Below are 18,452 nucleotides of genomic sequence, written 5' to 3'. Positions count from 1 at the left end.
GATGTTCATTTTTTTCTTTTGTCAGTCGAAAAGAAATTAAAGTTTTTGATGAAAACATTCCATTATTATTCTCCTTATAGTGGACTTCAATGGCCTCCAGACGGTTGAAGGTCAAAATTACAGTTTCAGTGCAGCTTCAAAGGGCTTTAAACAATACCAGACGAGGAATAAGGAAACAGCACAACTGGTGCCGCGTTTGTTCCGTAAGTAGAATAGGGAAGGCGTAGGACATACAGCGTAAGCGTTTTGAAGAATGCGGAAAGCATAAATATTTTTTGTGTTTATAAAGCATATACAGTTGTATTTTTTTCGAAAATGATTGATAGTTTCACTAGATAAGACCCTTATTCCTCGTCTGGTATCATTTAAAGCCCTTTGAAGCTGCACTGAAACTGTAATTTTGACCTTCAACCGTCTGGAGGACATTGAAGTCCACGATAAGGAGAATAATCCTGGAATGTTTTCATCAAAAACCTTCATTTCTTTTCAACTGACGAAAGAAAGACATGAACATCTTGGATGACATGGGGGCGAGTAAATTATCAGGAAAAGTTTATTTAAAAGTGGACTAATCCTTTAACCCCGAGTTATTGTCATTCTAAACACTGCTTTTAACCCTGGGTAAAGGAACATTTCACACTTGTAATCCAGAGCAGGATTAGCACCACTTTTTACCTGGGGTTACGAAACTCTGCTCCAGAGCACCGTTTTGCAGTGTTAACCCCGCATGTAGTGTGGAATGTTACTGCTAGCAACAATCAATCACATACTCATATTTGCATGATTTGGACAGTCACAGAAACACTGCACATTGTATATAAACAGGAAATTCAGTGTTTGAGAGTAAAAAAATCAAATGCTGACAGAAACCACTACAATTTTAGTGAAGAAGAGACCGTTTCATTCCAAAATGTCCATTCAGTATAAACTCGAAAGTACAGTATATGAAAATTTTATGTAAATAGGTCGTGTGGTGCAATCATCCAAGCAATGACACTGACACTGCAAATATGCAAATAAGAACATTAACCCACAACGTTAGGAATGTACAGTGTGAAACGTCAGCTTATGAATACCCAGGATTAATTGTTAACCCCGGGTAAATTATGAGCAGTGTGAAAAGTGAAGCAAGAAAACCCAGGATTCCATTTATCTGTGGTTTAGAATGACCCAGGGTTAACTATTTCAAGTGTGAAAAACCCTTCCGAGACACTGAAAACTGACACTTGCACTGAGCCAGATTCTGATACAAAAAATACATGACATTTCAGGACACCTTATTCCGGGAAACATGTTTTGTGTGTAATAAGCACACGGCAGCCTCATTTATTCAGACCTCTCGTTCTGCAGCGCAGTGCTCATGGGATTGATGGTGGGGCTGACAGGTTTGTTCCTCTCCCAGATCAGCAGCAGTTCTGCCATGCGTTCCTCTGCACACTGGGCCGTCAGACGAGCCTCTGCGTCCTGATCCCAGCAATCCTCCATAGTCTCCTTCAGAGAGCGCACAGCCTGGGAGAGAAGAAAGTCAATGTGTTGTTGACTTGCTGGCATTATGCTAGGGTGTTGTGGGCGATTGCCGTTACGTTGTTATGTGGTTACTAAGATGCTCTGAGTTGTGTTGGTTCTGTACCTTTGCTATATTGTTTGCTTCCTGGCCCAAGTCTCTATATTCTGGTCACTAGATACAGCCTTTAATGTAAGTCAGAAATAGCAGAAATAGTTTTCGAGGGATGAAATCATTGACCAAAACAGCGCATCTCAGATGGCACGTTTTGACTGAGTCAGCGTCTATTTCATGCACACAAGCTGGATAAGCTACAACAGGTAAACATGTCAGGAGAGTGGATGCACTTCACCATGACCAAAAATTATGCTAGAGCATCATTAATATAAAATTTGTTCATCTGAAGTATTGAGAGGCAGCTTGTTGCCGTCATTTATCAACTGTGATCATGACACCCCGAAGAGCACAAAGAGTTCAATTACACAGTTACCCAAATTTAATTACCAAAACTTTATTTTCAGTTTCAGTAAAAAAAGCATTAATTTAAACAAGAACTAATTGTCACAGTTTATAGCACTCATTTAATTTAAGATGATCTTAAATTCAGGTTGTAAACCTGCTGCTGAAAAGAACAGCATATGCACACCATGTGCTGGTGTCTCCAACAGGATGGTTAACTAGTTTAAGCATTAAAGGGATAGTTCACCCAAAATGTTATTTACTCACCCTCAAGTAAATGCAAACCTGTATGAATTTCTTTCTTATGCTGAACACAATAGAAGATATTTTGAAAAAGATGGGTAACCATACAGTTGATTTAGCCCATTGATTTCCAAAGTATTTTGGAAGGTTTGGAACAACTTTTTTGGGTTGAACTAACTCTTTTACCAGTAAACTTCCTTGGATGATCAGCTTCACCAAAAAGACTAATTCAGCCTATGACTGTTAACTTGCCAAACTATAATGTTGATCAACCAGCAAGGCCAGCAATAATTGGCTCAGACTTCATTGTCTTTTCATGGTACTCTATGCTGTTCCCCTTTCATATGATTTGGATAACTTTCAACACAACAAAATTTAGGAACTACGTCAACTGAAGGGAATATATGTCTGGGAACGATCTTCAGCTGAAGTTGCAGCATTAATCTGACCACTTCCTGTGACAAGAACAGAATGAGATTGTCTCAGTGGCTCACCAGGCTGTTCTCCTTCCAGGCTTCTGGGAACTTTGGTCTCTGTTTCTCTCTGGACACGAGCACCTGCATGTCCTCAAAGGAGGGGTGGTTCCCCGCCTCGGCCTGGAAGGCCATCTGGTATTCTGGCACTGCCTCCCCTTCAAGAAAATGAAGGAAAGTCAGTCAGTCAAGAGACCTCCACATGCTTACACTCAGTAGAATTACTGAAAAATACTCTTATAAGATGTGGCACACTCATAATCCATTAACATAATGAGCAGGATTTGTTGCGTCCCAATGGTGTGGCCTAGTGGTTAAAGATGTAAAGAGTGGTGTGGAGTTTAAAGGCTCAGAACTGTCCACCAATCAGTTGATTACTATGGTCAATATTTTTTATAGGGAGTGAACTAAGAAACAACTTCTCTGTGAGGACGTAAGCATGCTGTTACACTCTCTTTGAGTAGTTACATCTAAATTCATGCCAAATCCCAAAGTACCGCCACTACCATCATCAAAGCACTGCTTTTGTAGCAAATACTCTTTCAATAAAAAACATCAAGACAATTATAGTCTGACTTCCTGCTGTGAGCATTGTTATGCATCATATTTAACTCACTTTGTGAGGACTGCAATCATTTTGTGGTTACATATTATGCATTTTATGTCATAATAGGGTGGATGCACTTCATGTTGGGAGGTTCTTTGTGCATTACAATCTTTTAATGTGCACTTTGCTGTGGATTATCTCTCTTATACCATGAAGCAATGTCGCCGCCAAAGGGGGGCCATGCCACCCAAATGAGTTACTGTGCCCCCCACCACATTCTGCTGAACGCGAGCACGCATTCGAAAGCAATTACAAATATTTTAACATTTACATTTAGCTCTGCTTAACCAGCAGTATACCGTATCTACATGCTTGCTGATGTTTGTGCAGTCGCGTTCCTCACCTGGAAAAAGGTCAGTGCATCTCATGAAGGTTTCCCAGTAGATGAGGCCGATGGCATACATGTCCACCTGTTTCAATGCCGACTCGCAGTCTCTGAGGTTCACCGCTCCTTCCAGCACCTCCGGGGCCATGTAGCGGATTGTGCCCACCTAGACGGCAGAACAGTACAAGTGTGAGGGGGGGAAGGTGCTCTTATGGTGGGTCTGGATCGGCAGTTCTGGACACTTTATTCTCAAGCAACTACCAACATGGCCTGAATTTCAGAAGCTTCAGGTTGTTATAATGTTCCAGTTAAGCGAGTGCTGACCTCACTGATGGCGGCGTTTTCCTCTTCACCAGGCCGTACGAGGCGATTTCCTGTCAGTTTCATGGACAGACCAAAATCGCTGATCACCGTTGTGCCATCGTTCTTCACCAGAACATTACGGCTGTTTAGATCCCGGTGTGACACGGCTGGTTTATATAAATCTGTGAAGGAATGTTCATGTTAAAACAGTTTTCAGGAATTGTGGTTTCACACAGTTGTTTCACACCTCTAATGATAATCTGCCTCTGATAGCGGTCACCTCTTCATGCGCTAGTGTGGAAGAAATTAATATTTTTATTCAGCATGGATGCATTAAATTGATCAAAAGTGACAGTAAATACTTTTAAATGGTTATGTTTAAAAAAAAATTATTTTGAACTTTGTTCATCAAATAATCCTGGAAAAAAAAAAAAAAAAAAAAAAAAAATCATGGTTTCCACAAAATATTAAGCAGCACAACTGTTTTCGGCATTGATAATATTAAGAAGAGCACCAAATCAGCATAATACAATGATTTCTGAAGGATCATGTGACACTGAAGACTGAAGTAATGATGCTGAAAAATTCAGCTTTGCCATCACAGGAATAAATTACATTTTAAAATATATTTCAAATAGAAAACGGTTATTTTAAACTGAAATAATATTTTAAAATTTATTGTTTTTACTATATGTTTGATCAAGAAAATGAAGCCTAAATAAATCTTACCAACTCCAAACTTTTGAATGGTAGTGTATGTATACACTGTTAGTAGATAAATTAAATGAGTGTTTTAAGAGAGTCCACAGGGTCAAAAAAAACCCCATATATTTTATTTGAGAAGTCTTTACAACCCACTTGCAGAACAGAACCAGCAGAGGGCACTCAGAGAAGCACATGATGTGAGTAATAGTTTCAGAATGAATGCCCTCTCTCCCCGTCCCCCGCCCCCTCCACATGCTGGCTGTCTGGCTCTAAAGTTCAGCCAGTAATGAGGGCAGCAACACAGCAATCTGAACCGCGGCTGTACCAAGATCAGCTCGTAATGATGACAGACGCAGGAAGCTGGTGGACGGCTGCTCTGAGATCAGTTCATAATGAGGGCAGGGCCAGAGACAGAGAGGGAAATGAACTTGAGATCTGATGAGCTGCAGATTGTATGTAGATCTCTGGCGACGCTCCAGCACCCAGAGAAACACAAGGAGCATGACGCACAAATTAGCCGAGTGTTATCTCTTTTGCACTGTGTGCTAGCCCTTTAAGGCAAGAAACCACAGTCAAAACCAGTCTTAATGTACCGTGCAAAATATCATGATAGTTAATTTTTTTATCCTATTCACCTGTGCTTTCTTGCCTTAAGGACCACTGAAAGAGCCTCTATTAGAATTTTGAGCATGTAGTTTTTATGCTGAATTAAAAACCCTGAGCTTCTCTTTCATTTCAAAAGGACAACGTCTTGGGTATCTGGAATATATCAAACTGCCCATCTTCATCAAATGTTTTATGTTACACGCTTCCAGCAGTGAAGCTCCAGTGTGCACGCAGTCGACATTCTGAACTACATGCCATCATTCTGTTGAACACAAAGATGCGTCATAAAAAATGAACAGTGTCTGATTCACGTTACAGAAAACATTCAGTCTGACCCAGATGTGCAGATTAGAGAAGGCAGCTTCTATTTGACGCAGTCCACAGGCCTACCAGTGGTCTTTGGGTGGATTTACGCAGCTTTTTTTAACCCATGTGGTTAGACTCATCCCTGCTGGGCTACAAACATGGACATAAGGCAGCTGAAAGCATTAAAGGGGTACTTCACTGCTGGCAAAATGGCTGCCTATGCAGAAGAAAACTTGGCTGCCCATGCAGTAGAAAGGCAAATAAATGTTGAAATTGGTGCTACCTGACTAGAGAAAGGAAAAACACTGGGAATGTTGCCATTCAAGGCCACTTCCACCGCTCTGCTATGGATTCACTTGACCAAAGTCAAATACCGCCATGCTTTAGTAGGAAATTCTTCTTAGCAAACTTTTAGTTACAATGATGTCAGCTTGTATTGTTCCCAGTTGCAAGAATTCAAAGAGTAAATGTTTAGTGGGAGTTGCATTCGGTGAAGTGAAGGATCCAGCGAGTTGTAGGCAGTGCTTAAAGGCTGCAAAGAATCTTAAATACGGAGGGAATGCTGCAATGGAAAATACAATACCCTGTGGGTTGAAAATCAACGAAGTTACACTATGTACAAGAGCAATGTGTCTCAAGACGAGAACCATTCAATGACAAATGAGTAGTTGAACTGCGGAATCTCACAAATTCAACAGCAGTGCATATAGAAAACGAGGACAACAGAACCTTCACCTTGCCCGAGCCTGTATTCAACCTCAATTTTTCTTCTACATGACTTTATTAAAATGCTTGTCATGTATTATAGGAACACGTTTGTGCCTTCAGGTCATGTTATGATTTATATCTCCCGCAAGACTTCTGCTAAATTATATGCCAATCAAACTCATGGCAAAGTCTGTTGACAATGAAACTGAACGATAACTACTTGCTTCTTGTTTAAAGATCTGAACTCAAACATCAAATGGTTTTTAAGAGAATTTTGAATAGCGATGAACCTACAATCTTCTTCAAAGTCTCCTAGTGGTCAGATGACTCATGTTCATATGTTCGTACTGCAAGCTGGTACAAAACTGAAACGGGGACATGTTATGTTTAGACTTCACTAAATTATATGCCCATCACACCTGTGGTGAATGAGACATCAACTCTTTTTATTATATTTTATTTTAAACCGTAAAGATTAAATGTGTTATTTCTCCACCACTAGTGAAAATGAATGGAATTGCAATATTTTTAGACTGATATCAGTATATACACTACTGTTCAAAAGTTTGGATTGGGTAAGATTTTCTTATGTTTTTTATATCTCTTATGTTCACCAAGACTGCATTCATTTAATCGAAAAAACATTAAAACTGTAATATTGTGAAATATTATTTAAATTTAAAAGAATTTGTTTTCTATTTTAAGACATTTTGAAATTTATTTATTCCTGTGATGGCAAAGCCACATTTTCAGCATCACAACTTCAGTCTTCAGTGTCTTCAGTGTCACATGATCCTTCAGAAATCATTCTAGTATGCTGATTTGCTGCTCGAGAAACATGTCTTATTATTATTAATTGTGAAAACAGTTGCTGCTTAACATTTTTGTGGAAATTTGACAAATATTGACAAAATAAAGTTTAAAAGAACAGCATTTATTAGAAATATAAATCTATTTGTATTATAAATGTCTTTATTTTCACTTTTGATCAATTTAATGTGTCCTTGCTGAATAAAATTATTAATTTCTTTCAAAACAAACAACAAAAGGGGGGGTCAGATGATTGTTATACATCATTAGAGGTATGAACTGTGACACATTTCTTTGATTCATTCATTTCTTGGATTCTTTGATGAATAAAATGTTCAAAAGAACAGCATTCATTTGAAATGAGTATCGAATGTAACATTATAAATGTCTTTACAGTCACGTTTTCATCCTTGCTGAATGAAATTATTAAAATCTTACTGAATTTGAATGGCAGTGTATTTTGGGTCCCCCCCCAATAGATAAAATCAATCAAGTTCCACCCTACACTGTGTCACTTTAAATATCTTATTTCACTTGGTATAAAAAAAAAACAACAACAACAACACACTTCACCTTTAAACACAGATATCAAGTGGTTTACAGCAATAAGGCTTCATTCCCCTCAAACAGGCAGCCAGATATACTGCAAGGTGGTGGAAAATGAAGCAAGAACTTGAGTGAAGGATGTGTGTGCACACATGTGGAGGTCACCCTCACCTCCTCTCAGGAGCTCAGTGTGAAGGTAGGCCAGTCCTCTCGTGAGCGAATGTGCCAGACGACAGCAGCTCACCCAGTCCAACGTGTGCAGACTCAGGTACCGACACAGAGAGCCCTACAAACAGACACAATACAGTTAAACTAGCGTGCACACACAACCTATAACTACTAAAACACACCACTAAAAAGGCTGTAAAAGAACTTGGGCGTAATGGTTATTGCAGTACCAGGAACACCTTGGTTGCAGAAAATAAGAATTGTGCTTTTAACGCTACACTACAACAATCAGTCCACATCATTATTGTTTTTATTCCACAGAACTCAGCATTGCTTTTTAAATCAGCATTTTAAATCTCTGTAGGGCAGATATGAAGCACTTGAATAATGAATTGGAGCTTCAACAAAGTTGTAATGTAAAGCTGCCTGCAACTAATTACTGCCTCTGGGGTATTTAGGCAATGAAATTAAAACTACCAACATCAACAAACAGCGTTGTACATAACAGAGAATTTTTTCCAAACTAAACTACATAAATAACAATGTAGATTAGATTTGATCAGTTCAACAGGAAGCATTTGAACATGCAGTAGAGCTGCTGTAAAGAGGCGGATGTAATTATGCACATTGTAGAAATATCAATAACTGTCAAACAGAACAAATCCATGGTGGGGAAAATAGTTACTTATTAGTTAACTGACACTGTGGCATGCTGTGTATAACATTGAATCGTAATGTCACTAAGGTCAACCAGTACACACATAATATGTAAACCAACTTTTATTTTGGATGCGATTAATCGTTGATGTGCAACGATTAATCGTGATTAATCATTTGCAAAATAAAAGTCTGTGTTTACGTAATATATGTGTGTGTTCTGTTTATAATAGTTATGTATATATAAATACAGACACATACATGTATATATTTAAGAAAAATGTTAGATTTATATATAAAATATTTATACTTACATGTACTATAAAATATATGTAAATATATATATTTATTTAAACATGCATATATTTCTTAAATTTATACATGTATGTGTGTGTATTTATATATACATAATTATTATACACAGACCACACACATATATTACGTAAACACAGACTTTTATTTTGCTAACGATTAATCGCGATTAATCGTTGCACATCCGTATACTGTATATATATATTTGTTGTTGATTTTAGTTATTTAGTTGAATCGCAAACTGCCTCTGTATTAAACTGGGCCGAATGCTAGCGATAAAAAGACACAGATCAAGAGATTTTTGACCCCTCATCTAGGATGAGAAAACCAACAGACTGCAGGACCCTCTGGGTAGAGGAATGATTACCTACCTGTAAGTGTACATCAGAGCCATAAAAGCCAATCGCTTTCCCTTAAGCCCTGCCTGAGTCTCTGTGTTACCATAGCGACAAGGAAAATGATGTTATCCCCGGACACTGGTCCTGGCATTCCTTCTTTCTAACGATGTGTGACAGACAGAACATTGACGGATACAGACACAGGCCTTGTTCCACATAGTGAGCTGCTTTGCAGTCTACCGTTTAAATAGGCAGCTGTATCCTAACACAGCATCCTAATGGATATGGAACCCTATTAGTGATGATTCAGAGCTCTTTTCAGGCATGTGTGCCTCACAAAACTGCAAAAATGGCTCCTCATGTGAAGTTCATTGAAGACCTTAGTATGTTGCTAGACAAAACACAGGACTTTCTGATACTCTTCTATTCATACTTTTCAACACTGAATAATTTTAACTGACATTTCTCTCTATTGCAAGTTTCTTTTCACATAATGAGTTTCTCACAATGCATTCTGGGCTGCCTAGGAATTTAGAAGTTCTATTGTATCCATTTAGCTAAACTAACTAAAGCAAGTTTTTCATAATATCCTGCAGGAAGTGATATATATATTTTATATATATATTTTTTATATATATATATATATATATATATATATATATATATATATATATATATATATATGTGTGTGTGTGTGTGTGTGTGTGTGAAAGTCTGGTACATGCTTTTATAGAATTACAACACAGATATAATAATTGTTTTACTGTTGTAGAGTTTAAAAGGTACAGCATACCAGGATTAACCCATAGAATTCTCAAATTCAGCCAAAAAGGTACCTTCAATTCATGTCTAAATATGAAGTGAACATTCACCTACAAGGATTGTTCTTGTACTTTGGCTCTAGGCTATGAGTTCATTATATAATTCATATATCAGAAGTGGAACAGGGCAAGAGCAAACACAGCTCTGTCTCACAGAGTGCTGTCTGTCTGCAGCCAGACACAATAAAGGTGTGTCTCATTCCTCACTGCCATTCAAAAGGCCCAGGCGGGTAGAACAGGCACACTCACAGACAAACGTGCCAGTTATAACATGTCAAACAGGAATGTACAGGAAAACATGTTGCACAGAATCTGGGGTTGGAGATTAGAGTGTGAGATCTGAAAGCTGAGAGGGGAATGACTAAGAATGAATTGCACCTGTTGATGATAGTGCTGTTTATTTGCATGTGCTGTCTGCATTGTTTTAGCATCCGATTAAAGGAATTATGCAAATCGGATAACAGCACAAACATGCCCAAAGAATTCATGCTGAGTGAAATTTAAACTCCGTATTTCCCCGTCTTGCAGGCTGGTTTTGAGTGCGAGGTTGTCAAGAATGCATCAGACTACTTCAATCTGACATACTTTACTGAGATTGTAAAGCACCACTTCACCAGTACAATCCAGACACCTATATTGACTATATAAGCTGAAAGTGCACTCGAGTGCTAATATATACCCAGTTATAACAATCTTACGCATCATCTTGTCATCATCTGATGAATAACAGCTTCAGTGATCAATACAAATTTACAGCAAATAAATACACAATAAATATTCAGTTTACTGTGTTAATTGTGCCAGGCAAATGGTGCTAAGTTTTCCGAAGAATAATCAATCTATAAAAAGCCTAATTTGCAAAGAAAGGAGGCACTTTTTTTCCTTTTTTTTTTTTTTTTTTTTAAGTGACAATGACTTGGAACGAGTCCTAAAACCCAAAAATAAGCAATTTGCACTTCCGAAACCATGAAGTGCAGCACTGCATCTACAACGTAAACAGCATAGGAGGCTGACAGGGAAGAGAAAAGATTGTTGAATAAAGTCGTTATTTTTGTTTTGTTTTTGCACACAAAAGTATTCTTGTCGCTTCATAACATTAAGGTTGAACCACTGTAGTCACATGGACTATTTTAAAGGTGTCATTGAACATTTTTTTTTACAAGATGTAATATAAGTCTAAGGTGTCCCCTGAATGTGTCTGAAGTTTCAGCTCAAAATACCCCATAGATTTTTTTTAAATTCATTTTTTTAACTGCCTATTTTGAGGCATAATTAGAAATGCGCCGATTCAGGCTGCGCCCCCTTTAATTGCTCACGCTCTCTCCGCCGCCTCCCGACTCTATCATTGCATAAACAAAGTTCACACAGCTAATATAACCCTCAAAATGGATCTTTACAAAGTGTTCGTCATGCATGCTGCGTGCATACATCGGATTATGTGAGTATTGTATTTATTTGGATGTTTACATGTGATTCTGAATGAGTTTGAGGCTGTGCTCCGTGGCTAACGGCTAATGCTACACTGTTGGAGAGATTTATAAAGAATGAAGTTGTGTTTATGAATTATACAGACTGCAAGTGTTTAAAAATGAAAATAATGACTGCTCTCGTCTCCGTGAATACAGTAAGAAACAATGGTAACTTTAACCACATTTAACAGTACATTAGCAACATGCTAACGAAACATTTAGAAAGACAGTTTACAAATATCACTAAAAATATCATGTTATCATGGATCACGTCAGTTATTATCGCTCCATCTGCCATTTTTCGCTGTTGTCCTTGCTTGCTTATCTAGTCTGTTGATTCAGCTGTGCACATCCAGACGTTAATACTGGCTGCCCTTGTCTAATGCCTTGAACATGAGCTGGCATATGCAAATATTGGGGTCATACATATTAATGATCCCGACTGTTACGTAACAGTCGGTGTTATGTTGAGATTCGCCTGTTCGTCGGAGGTCTTTTAAACAAATGAGATTTACATAAGAAGGAGGAAACAATGGAGTTTGAAACTCACTGTATGTCATTTCCATGTACTGAACTCTTGTTATTCAACTATGCCAAGGTAAATTCAATTTTTAATTCTAGGGCACCTTTAACAATGTCTTTGCTACCTTTCTGGGCCTTGAAAAGTACAACAACGTTGCTGCCTATGTGTGGTTCAGAAACCTCTCGGATTTCATCAAAAATATCTTAATTTGTGTTCTGAAGATGAACGAAGGTCTTACGGGTTTGGAATGACATGAGGGTGAGTAATTAATGACAGAAATGTCTTTTTTGGGTGAATAACCCTTTAAAAGACAATTAATATAAAGTGGGACCAAATTGTGCTGAAATACTGCACACAAAAGTGGCTGTTTAGTAGATTCATCACTGAATTTAAAAAGGACAGAAAACACCTTTATCTGACCACAATGGCAGATGAATACAGAAAAACTGAAGGAAAATAATAAGAGCAAGTCAGAGAGAGAAAGACAAACAGGCACAGGGACGGCTAAAACACAATGCCGACATCCAAGTACCCTTCTCATGCTACCTGCTGGAAATCCATCTGAATCGTGGATAAAAATATCTAGCCAGATAGCGGCAGGACATTCGATTCCACTCCCGACTTTGACAGAAATAGTCAGGAGAGACCAATAAAACAAGGAGATGAGGAATAAAGGACAGATGAAGGTAAAATGTGGAAAACGACACCAAGCAAGGCAGCCAGGGACCAGAGCAGTGTCACATACAACTTTAAGGATGAGAGAATAAGGGCTTGTACTAGATCAATACTTACATGAGGGTAGTACTCCATGACCAGCAGGTACTCCATCCGCCCATCTGCTGTGAGACGCTCATCGCCAACGATAAAACGAGCAATGTTATCATGCTCCAGAAGAGGGATTCGGTAGATGGAGCGCTCATTCACAAAGTTTTGCCGGTTGGCATAGGTAAAAACTTTTACAGCAACCGGACGTTCATCGAGCGATCCTTTGTAGACAGAACCATAGCGCCCTCGACCAATCAACTGCAAGGAAAATTATTCAGGTGTGAATTGTAGCAGATGTTACATGATAAACAAATACAGATGGTTCAAGTTGTGTCAAATTGTGTTCATTAGAATACAATTCAAAATCAAAATATGATCATTTCTGCACATATTTGATGGCAGCTAGAAGACTCACTTCCAGTAGTTTTAAACTGTCTAAATCCAGAGACGGTTCTGATGGTGCAGCCTCTATCATGTCCATGTTGTGCAGGCCTTGTTTACACTCGCCTGTAACAAACACAATCACAACACGCTAACATTATTACGTGACCTTCATTTGAAAATAGCCAATCATAACACAAGAGTACTGAATCTCACCCATCATCATGCGATAGCCGAAGAACAGCGCCACAATCAGGACCGCTACTATGGAGACAGACGCGAGGGCGATGAAGATGGCCTCATCTCTGTGTAAAGGCTGTTGATCCTCTGAAGCAGGAGAGAAGAAAGAGAGGCATGTTAGATCTGCAATGGTAATTTGCATTTTAGCTCATATTTACTGTCTTTGTGTCTGAAACAAGAATTTGAACTGGCATTTTGAAAAATGAATCAACATGCTGCCAATTTAACCCAGAAAATAATATTGTAAAAAAAAAAATGATATACTGTACAGTAATGATTGAAGTCTATAGAGCAAGAGGTTTTATAAGAAGAAATGTTTCATATTAATTGTGTTTAAATTAATTATTTGAAACAAAATTGGGTTCTTTGAACTGTAAATAATTTTGTACTGAGTTATTAAGCAACTTAATTACACTATTTACATACAGTAACATATACACTATTGTTCAATAGTTTGGGGTTGGTAAGGTTTTTTTTAAATAGTTTTCAAATAAATCTCTTCTGCTCACTAAAGCTGCATTTATTTGATCAAAACTACAGTAAAAACAGCAATATTGTGAAAAACTATTAATTTAAAATAACCCAATTTTTGTGTTAATATATTTTAAAATGTAATTTATTCCTGTGATGTAAAGCTGAATTTTCAGCTGCATTTATTTGATCAAAACTACAGTAAAAACGGCAATATGGTGAATAAAATATCACAATTTAAAATAACCATTTTCTATTTTAATATATCGTAAAATGTAATTTATTCCTGTGATGTAAAGCTGAATTTTCAGCTGCATGTATTTGATTAAAACTACAGTAAAAACAGCAATATGGTGAAAGATTTTTACAATTTAAAATATATTGTAAAATGTAATTTATTCCTGTGATGTAAAGCTGAATTTTCAGCTGCATGTATTTGATCAAAACTACAGTAAAAACAGCAATATGGTGAATAAAATATTACAATTTAAAATAACCATTTTCTATTTTAATATATTGTAAAATGTAATATATTCCTGTGATGTAAAGCTGAATTTTCAGCTGCATTTATTTGATCAAAACTACAGTAAAAACAGCAATATGGTGAACAATTTTTACAATTTAAAATAACCATTTTCTATTTTAATATATTATAAAATGTAATTTATTCCTGTGACGTAAAGCTGAATTGTCAGCATTATTTCTCCAGTCTTCAGTGTCACATGATCCTTCAGAAATAATAGTAATATGCTGATTTGCTGCTCAAGAAACATTTCTTATTATAAAAGATGAAAATATTTATGTGGAAACTATGATGCATATTTTTCAGGATTCTTTGATAGCATTTCTTTGAAACAGAAATATTTTGTAACATTATAGACACCGTCACTCTTTACACATTTAATGTGCCTTTGTGGGGAAAAAAAAAGTTTTATTTTCATTTATTATTAATTTCTTATGGGGGGGTTTTAAATCATACTGACCCCAAACATTTGGATGGTAGTGTATACTTCTGTCAAGTGGCTATACTTTCTAGTGTGTATAATACATGTATGTTTATCCCGGTCGCAAAGCTCATATTTAGTTATGTATCGAATTAAAACATTGCTTTAATCCTTTCGGTCCAGCAACTTCATGAAGATCTGCTCTTACGCAGTGATTTGGTCAATCCTGAACGCACACAAATCTGTCCACTTTTGTTAAACACTAACAGTCCACCCACCAAGAGAAATTCTACCAACTTTTGTTCGGGGGAAAGAAAAAAAAAAAAAAAAAAATCATAGTTGGAAATATGAAGCCTATCAAAACGATTGAAAATGTTCTGCTCTGTCATGTACATGAGCCATACAGATTTCTGCCTCCTGAAATCCAATTAAATCTAACTTTCTATAGCTTTTGATTATTTTCCACTTTCTCCATTTTCTCACTCCACTTCAGACACAGACATGTCCTTGCATACAAGAGCGAGCACTTCCAGCCAAAAAGCTTCTCTCACACAAAAAGAGCTGAAGAGAGAGAGAGAGATGAGTGGGAATGATAAAACCACAGCTATGGACTTCAGTTTCAAGCAGAGAGAAAGAGAACAAACACTTAAAATGGCAGGACAGCCTCTTAAAGCCAATCACACAACTGCTGTAATGACGATTAAATTCAACTTTAGATGAAACCGAGCTTAAAATGTTGTGCCCGCTTACATATTTTAATGAATTTGAGGACTGACGCATGCAGAATACAGCAGGAAATGTGGAATTTAGCTGTGTTTATCTTCAATGCAGTGAATAGAATATAGATACAAATCTACACTACTGCCCATATTTTTGAGCTGGACCCTCCCAGGTCCACTGCAGCAGCTTTACTATCACACTGCTCAGAAAGGTTTGGGTTTCTCAAGACAGATCAATAAATATGAGATTTAAACCACAGCAGTGCATCAGTCTGCATGCTGGTGTTCGCTTCTGGAAAGCGATCTCTCACACACACTCATATATGGCCACGCTCATTTAATGCTCAGAGGATAAAACACAGGCATTTATAGATATCGATATTAAAAAACGCTCTTTCATTCTCACATATACATAGACACTGTTTACATGTCTTGGAGCCGGCGGCATTTAGCTCGGAGGCAGAATGTCTGAGTGTCCCTCCCTCTTCCAGACTATACCAACAATCCTGTTGTACTTCCTGTACGTCTCCCTCCAGCCCTCCGAGCATTATGAGAGCTCTCCTTCCTTTCTCACGTCTCCATATTTTCATATACTACCGGTCAACATTTTGAATAATTACGGTGTGTTACTGTTTTTGAAAGAAGTATTTTATGCTCACCAGGACTGCATGTATTTGATCAAAAATACAGTGAAAACTGTAATATTGAGAAATGTTATTACAATTTAATAGAACCGTTTTCGATTTTAATATATTTTAAAATGTAATTTATTCCTCTGATGGCACTGATCCCATAACTCCAGTCTTCAGTGTCACGTGATCCTACAGAAATCATTTTAATATACTGACTTGGTGCTCATTTCTACTTATTATTAATGTTGAAAACTGCTGTGCCGCTTCATATTTTTGTGGAAAATTATGTGTATTCAGAAGTGTCTTCTTTTTGTTTAATTAATTTTATTCAGCAAAGAATGTAATTAATATATATTAAACTGAACACATTAAATTGATCTAAAATGACAGTAAAGACTTTTTTTTTTTTTTTTTAGTTACAAAATATTTATATTTTTAAAAAAATGCTTTTAAACTTTCTATTCAAAGAATCCTGAAAATAGTAGTTAGTTTTTTTTTAAGCAGATACAAATTTTTTAAAACATTAATAATAAGAAGAACCATTACAATACTGTATAATATTACTGTATTTTTAATATTACTGTATATCAACTAAGTGCAGCCTTGGTAATCACAAGTGAATTCTTCCAAAAACATTTAAAATATCTTAATTATTTCAAACTTTTGATCGGTAAATATTATGGTTACTATTATATTCTTTGAATTACCATGGAATAAAATGCAAATACCATGGTATATCAAAATATCAATCATTCAACCCGATCGTTTCGCTAGATAAGACCCTTATTCCTGGTATTGTTTAAAGCTGCACTGAAACTGCAATTTTGACCTTCAACCGTTTGGAGGCCACTGAAGTCCACTATAAGGAGAAAAATCCTGGAATGTTTTCATCAAAAACCTTCATTTCTTTTCGACAGAAGAAAGAAAGACATGAACATCTTGGATGACATGGGGGCGAGTAAATTATCAGGAACTAATCCTTTAATATCATTGCATTCGATTATAATTTTTTTTTCTAAATGATAAAATATCATATATACTGTTCAAAATGAAGACAAAAAAAGTATTTTGACAATTTTTGTGCTATGCTATTACAATCTACCATCATCACTGTACCGTGGTACTGCCACAGTAGTGTTTTGTAATGGCTTTTAACACACTTAACTTCCTGTCATGTTACATGCTTCTTTTGCCATGTTATGAGCTACAACAGAAGACCTTCATGGAGAGATACATCTAAAGACTTTGTTTCTCTCGGTAGCCTCGTGTTTGTCTTCGCATCACGCATGGATCTGAACTTCTGTCCTTCACATTCTTTGAGACAAATCATCAGGACAGATGCAGTTTCCCTGGGTAACCAGAACTCTTCTTTGATATCACCGACTCCCACTCACGATGCCTGGCAACAGTATGCAGACAGAACCATCCTGCAGTAAAGTCTCTCTTGCCTAAATTTTTGCCTTTCCTCAATTTCTCTTTTCAATTTGTGTCAGTGCTGTATGCAATTAAAGATAGCACTAAGATATGCTTTTAAGGTTATAGGTTAAAAGCACACATGAAAAACTATCTTACCACTAAACCAAAATTAAAATTTTGTGGTTTTAAGTCCATGCCTATTAACTATGAAACCATCAATGTTAATATGTTCCTTAACATTCTTTCTCTTCAGTGAAAATAGACCAAAACACTGATGACTCATCCTGCACTACACAGATTTTGATAGCATTTTATTTTACAGTCCTGTTCCCCATGTACATACATACTATGTACTTTCTATAGTAATCGCTATACTTGGGTAATAACTAGGTACTAACACTGAACCTACCCCTAAACCTAACTTTAACCCATGTAGTTACCTTATATTACCCAGTACTTTATTACGTAACACTGTAACTACACACACTGTAAAATAAAGTGCAACCCAGATTTTTGTCCAATCAAATGCTCTCCAGAGTGAGAATGCCCCTCCCCCACGGCTGTGAAGACTTTTGGGATACATTTAAAACACTTTGATTAATTGTTTTTGATCATGGCTCTTCAGAAGACTTGAATTAAACGATTTGCTTCATATAGATTACTTTTACCATGTTTTTATGAACGTTTTAAAGCATCAAAGTTTTGGTTGCGTGAACTTTCAATTAATGCACACGAATTATGAGAGAATATTAAAAATGTCTTCATTTGTATTTCGGAGATGAATGAAAGTCATACAGGGTGAGTAAAATTATGGCAGAATTTTTCATTTTTATGTGAACTGTATTAAATGTTTTTATACACAGAAGTACATGCAGTCCATCATGATCAGTTTGTGCAAGGAGAAAAACAAAATTCTTACATTAAAATTCAAAAGAGAGAGGGACAAATACCTTAAAATTAAGACTAATGTGAGACACCTGGAAAGTGATTTTATAAAAGCA

The 18,452-nt window shown here is 36.8% G+C and overlaps 1 protein-coding gene across 1 annotated transcript in view; it reads right to left on the bottom strand.

The window, feature by feature from the left end:
• bmpr2b (bone morphogenetic protein receptor, type II b (serine/threonine kinase)) overlaps nt 1-18,452 on the bottom strand; it is a 90,933-nt gene that overhangs the window by 6,927 nt on the left and 65,554 nt on the right. The window contains exons 4-11 of the mRNA XM_067410011.1: nt 13,246-13,356; nt 13,064-13,155; nt 12,676-12,906; nt 7,767-7,881; nt 3,936-4,096; nt 3,630-3,777; nt 2,701-2,837; nt 1,337-1,509 (exon numbers count right to left, since the gene is read on the bottom strand). Coding sequence (XP_067266112.1) covers nt 1,337-1,509; nt 2,701-2,837; nt 3,630-3,777; nt 3,936-4,096; nt 7,767-7,881; nt 12,676-12,906; nt 13,064-13,155; nt 13,246-13,356 — 1,168 coding nt within the window. The remainder of the gene's footprint in view (nt 1-1,336; nt 1,510-2,700; nt 2,838-3,629; nt 3,778-3,935; nt 4,097-7,766; nt 7,882-12,675; nt 12,907-13,063; nt 13,156-13,245; nt 13,357-18,452) is intronic.

The sequence above is a fragment of the Chanodichthys erythropterus genome, chromosome 14 (genome assembly GCF_024489055.1).
Source record: "Chanodichthys erythropterus isolate Z2021 chromosome 14, ASM2448905v1, whole genome shotgun sequence".
In the NCBI taxonomy this organism is placed as follows: domain Eukaryota; kingdom Metazoa; phylum Chordata; class Actinopteri; order Cypriniformes; family Xenocyprididae; genus Chanodichthys; species Chanodichthys erythropterus.
This window is presented reverse-complemented; position numbering and strand designations above follow the sequence as displayed.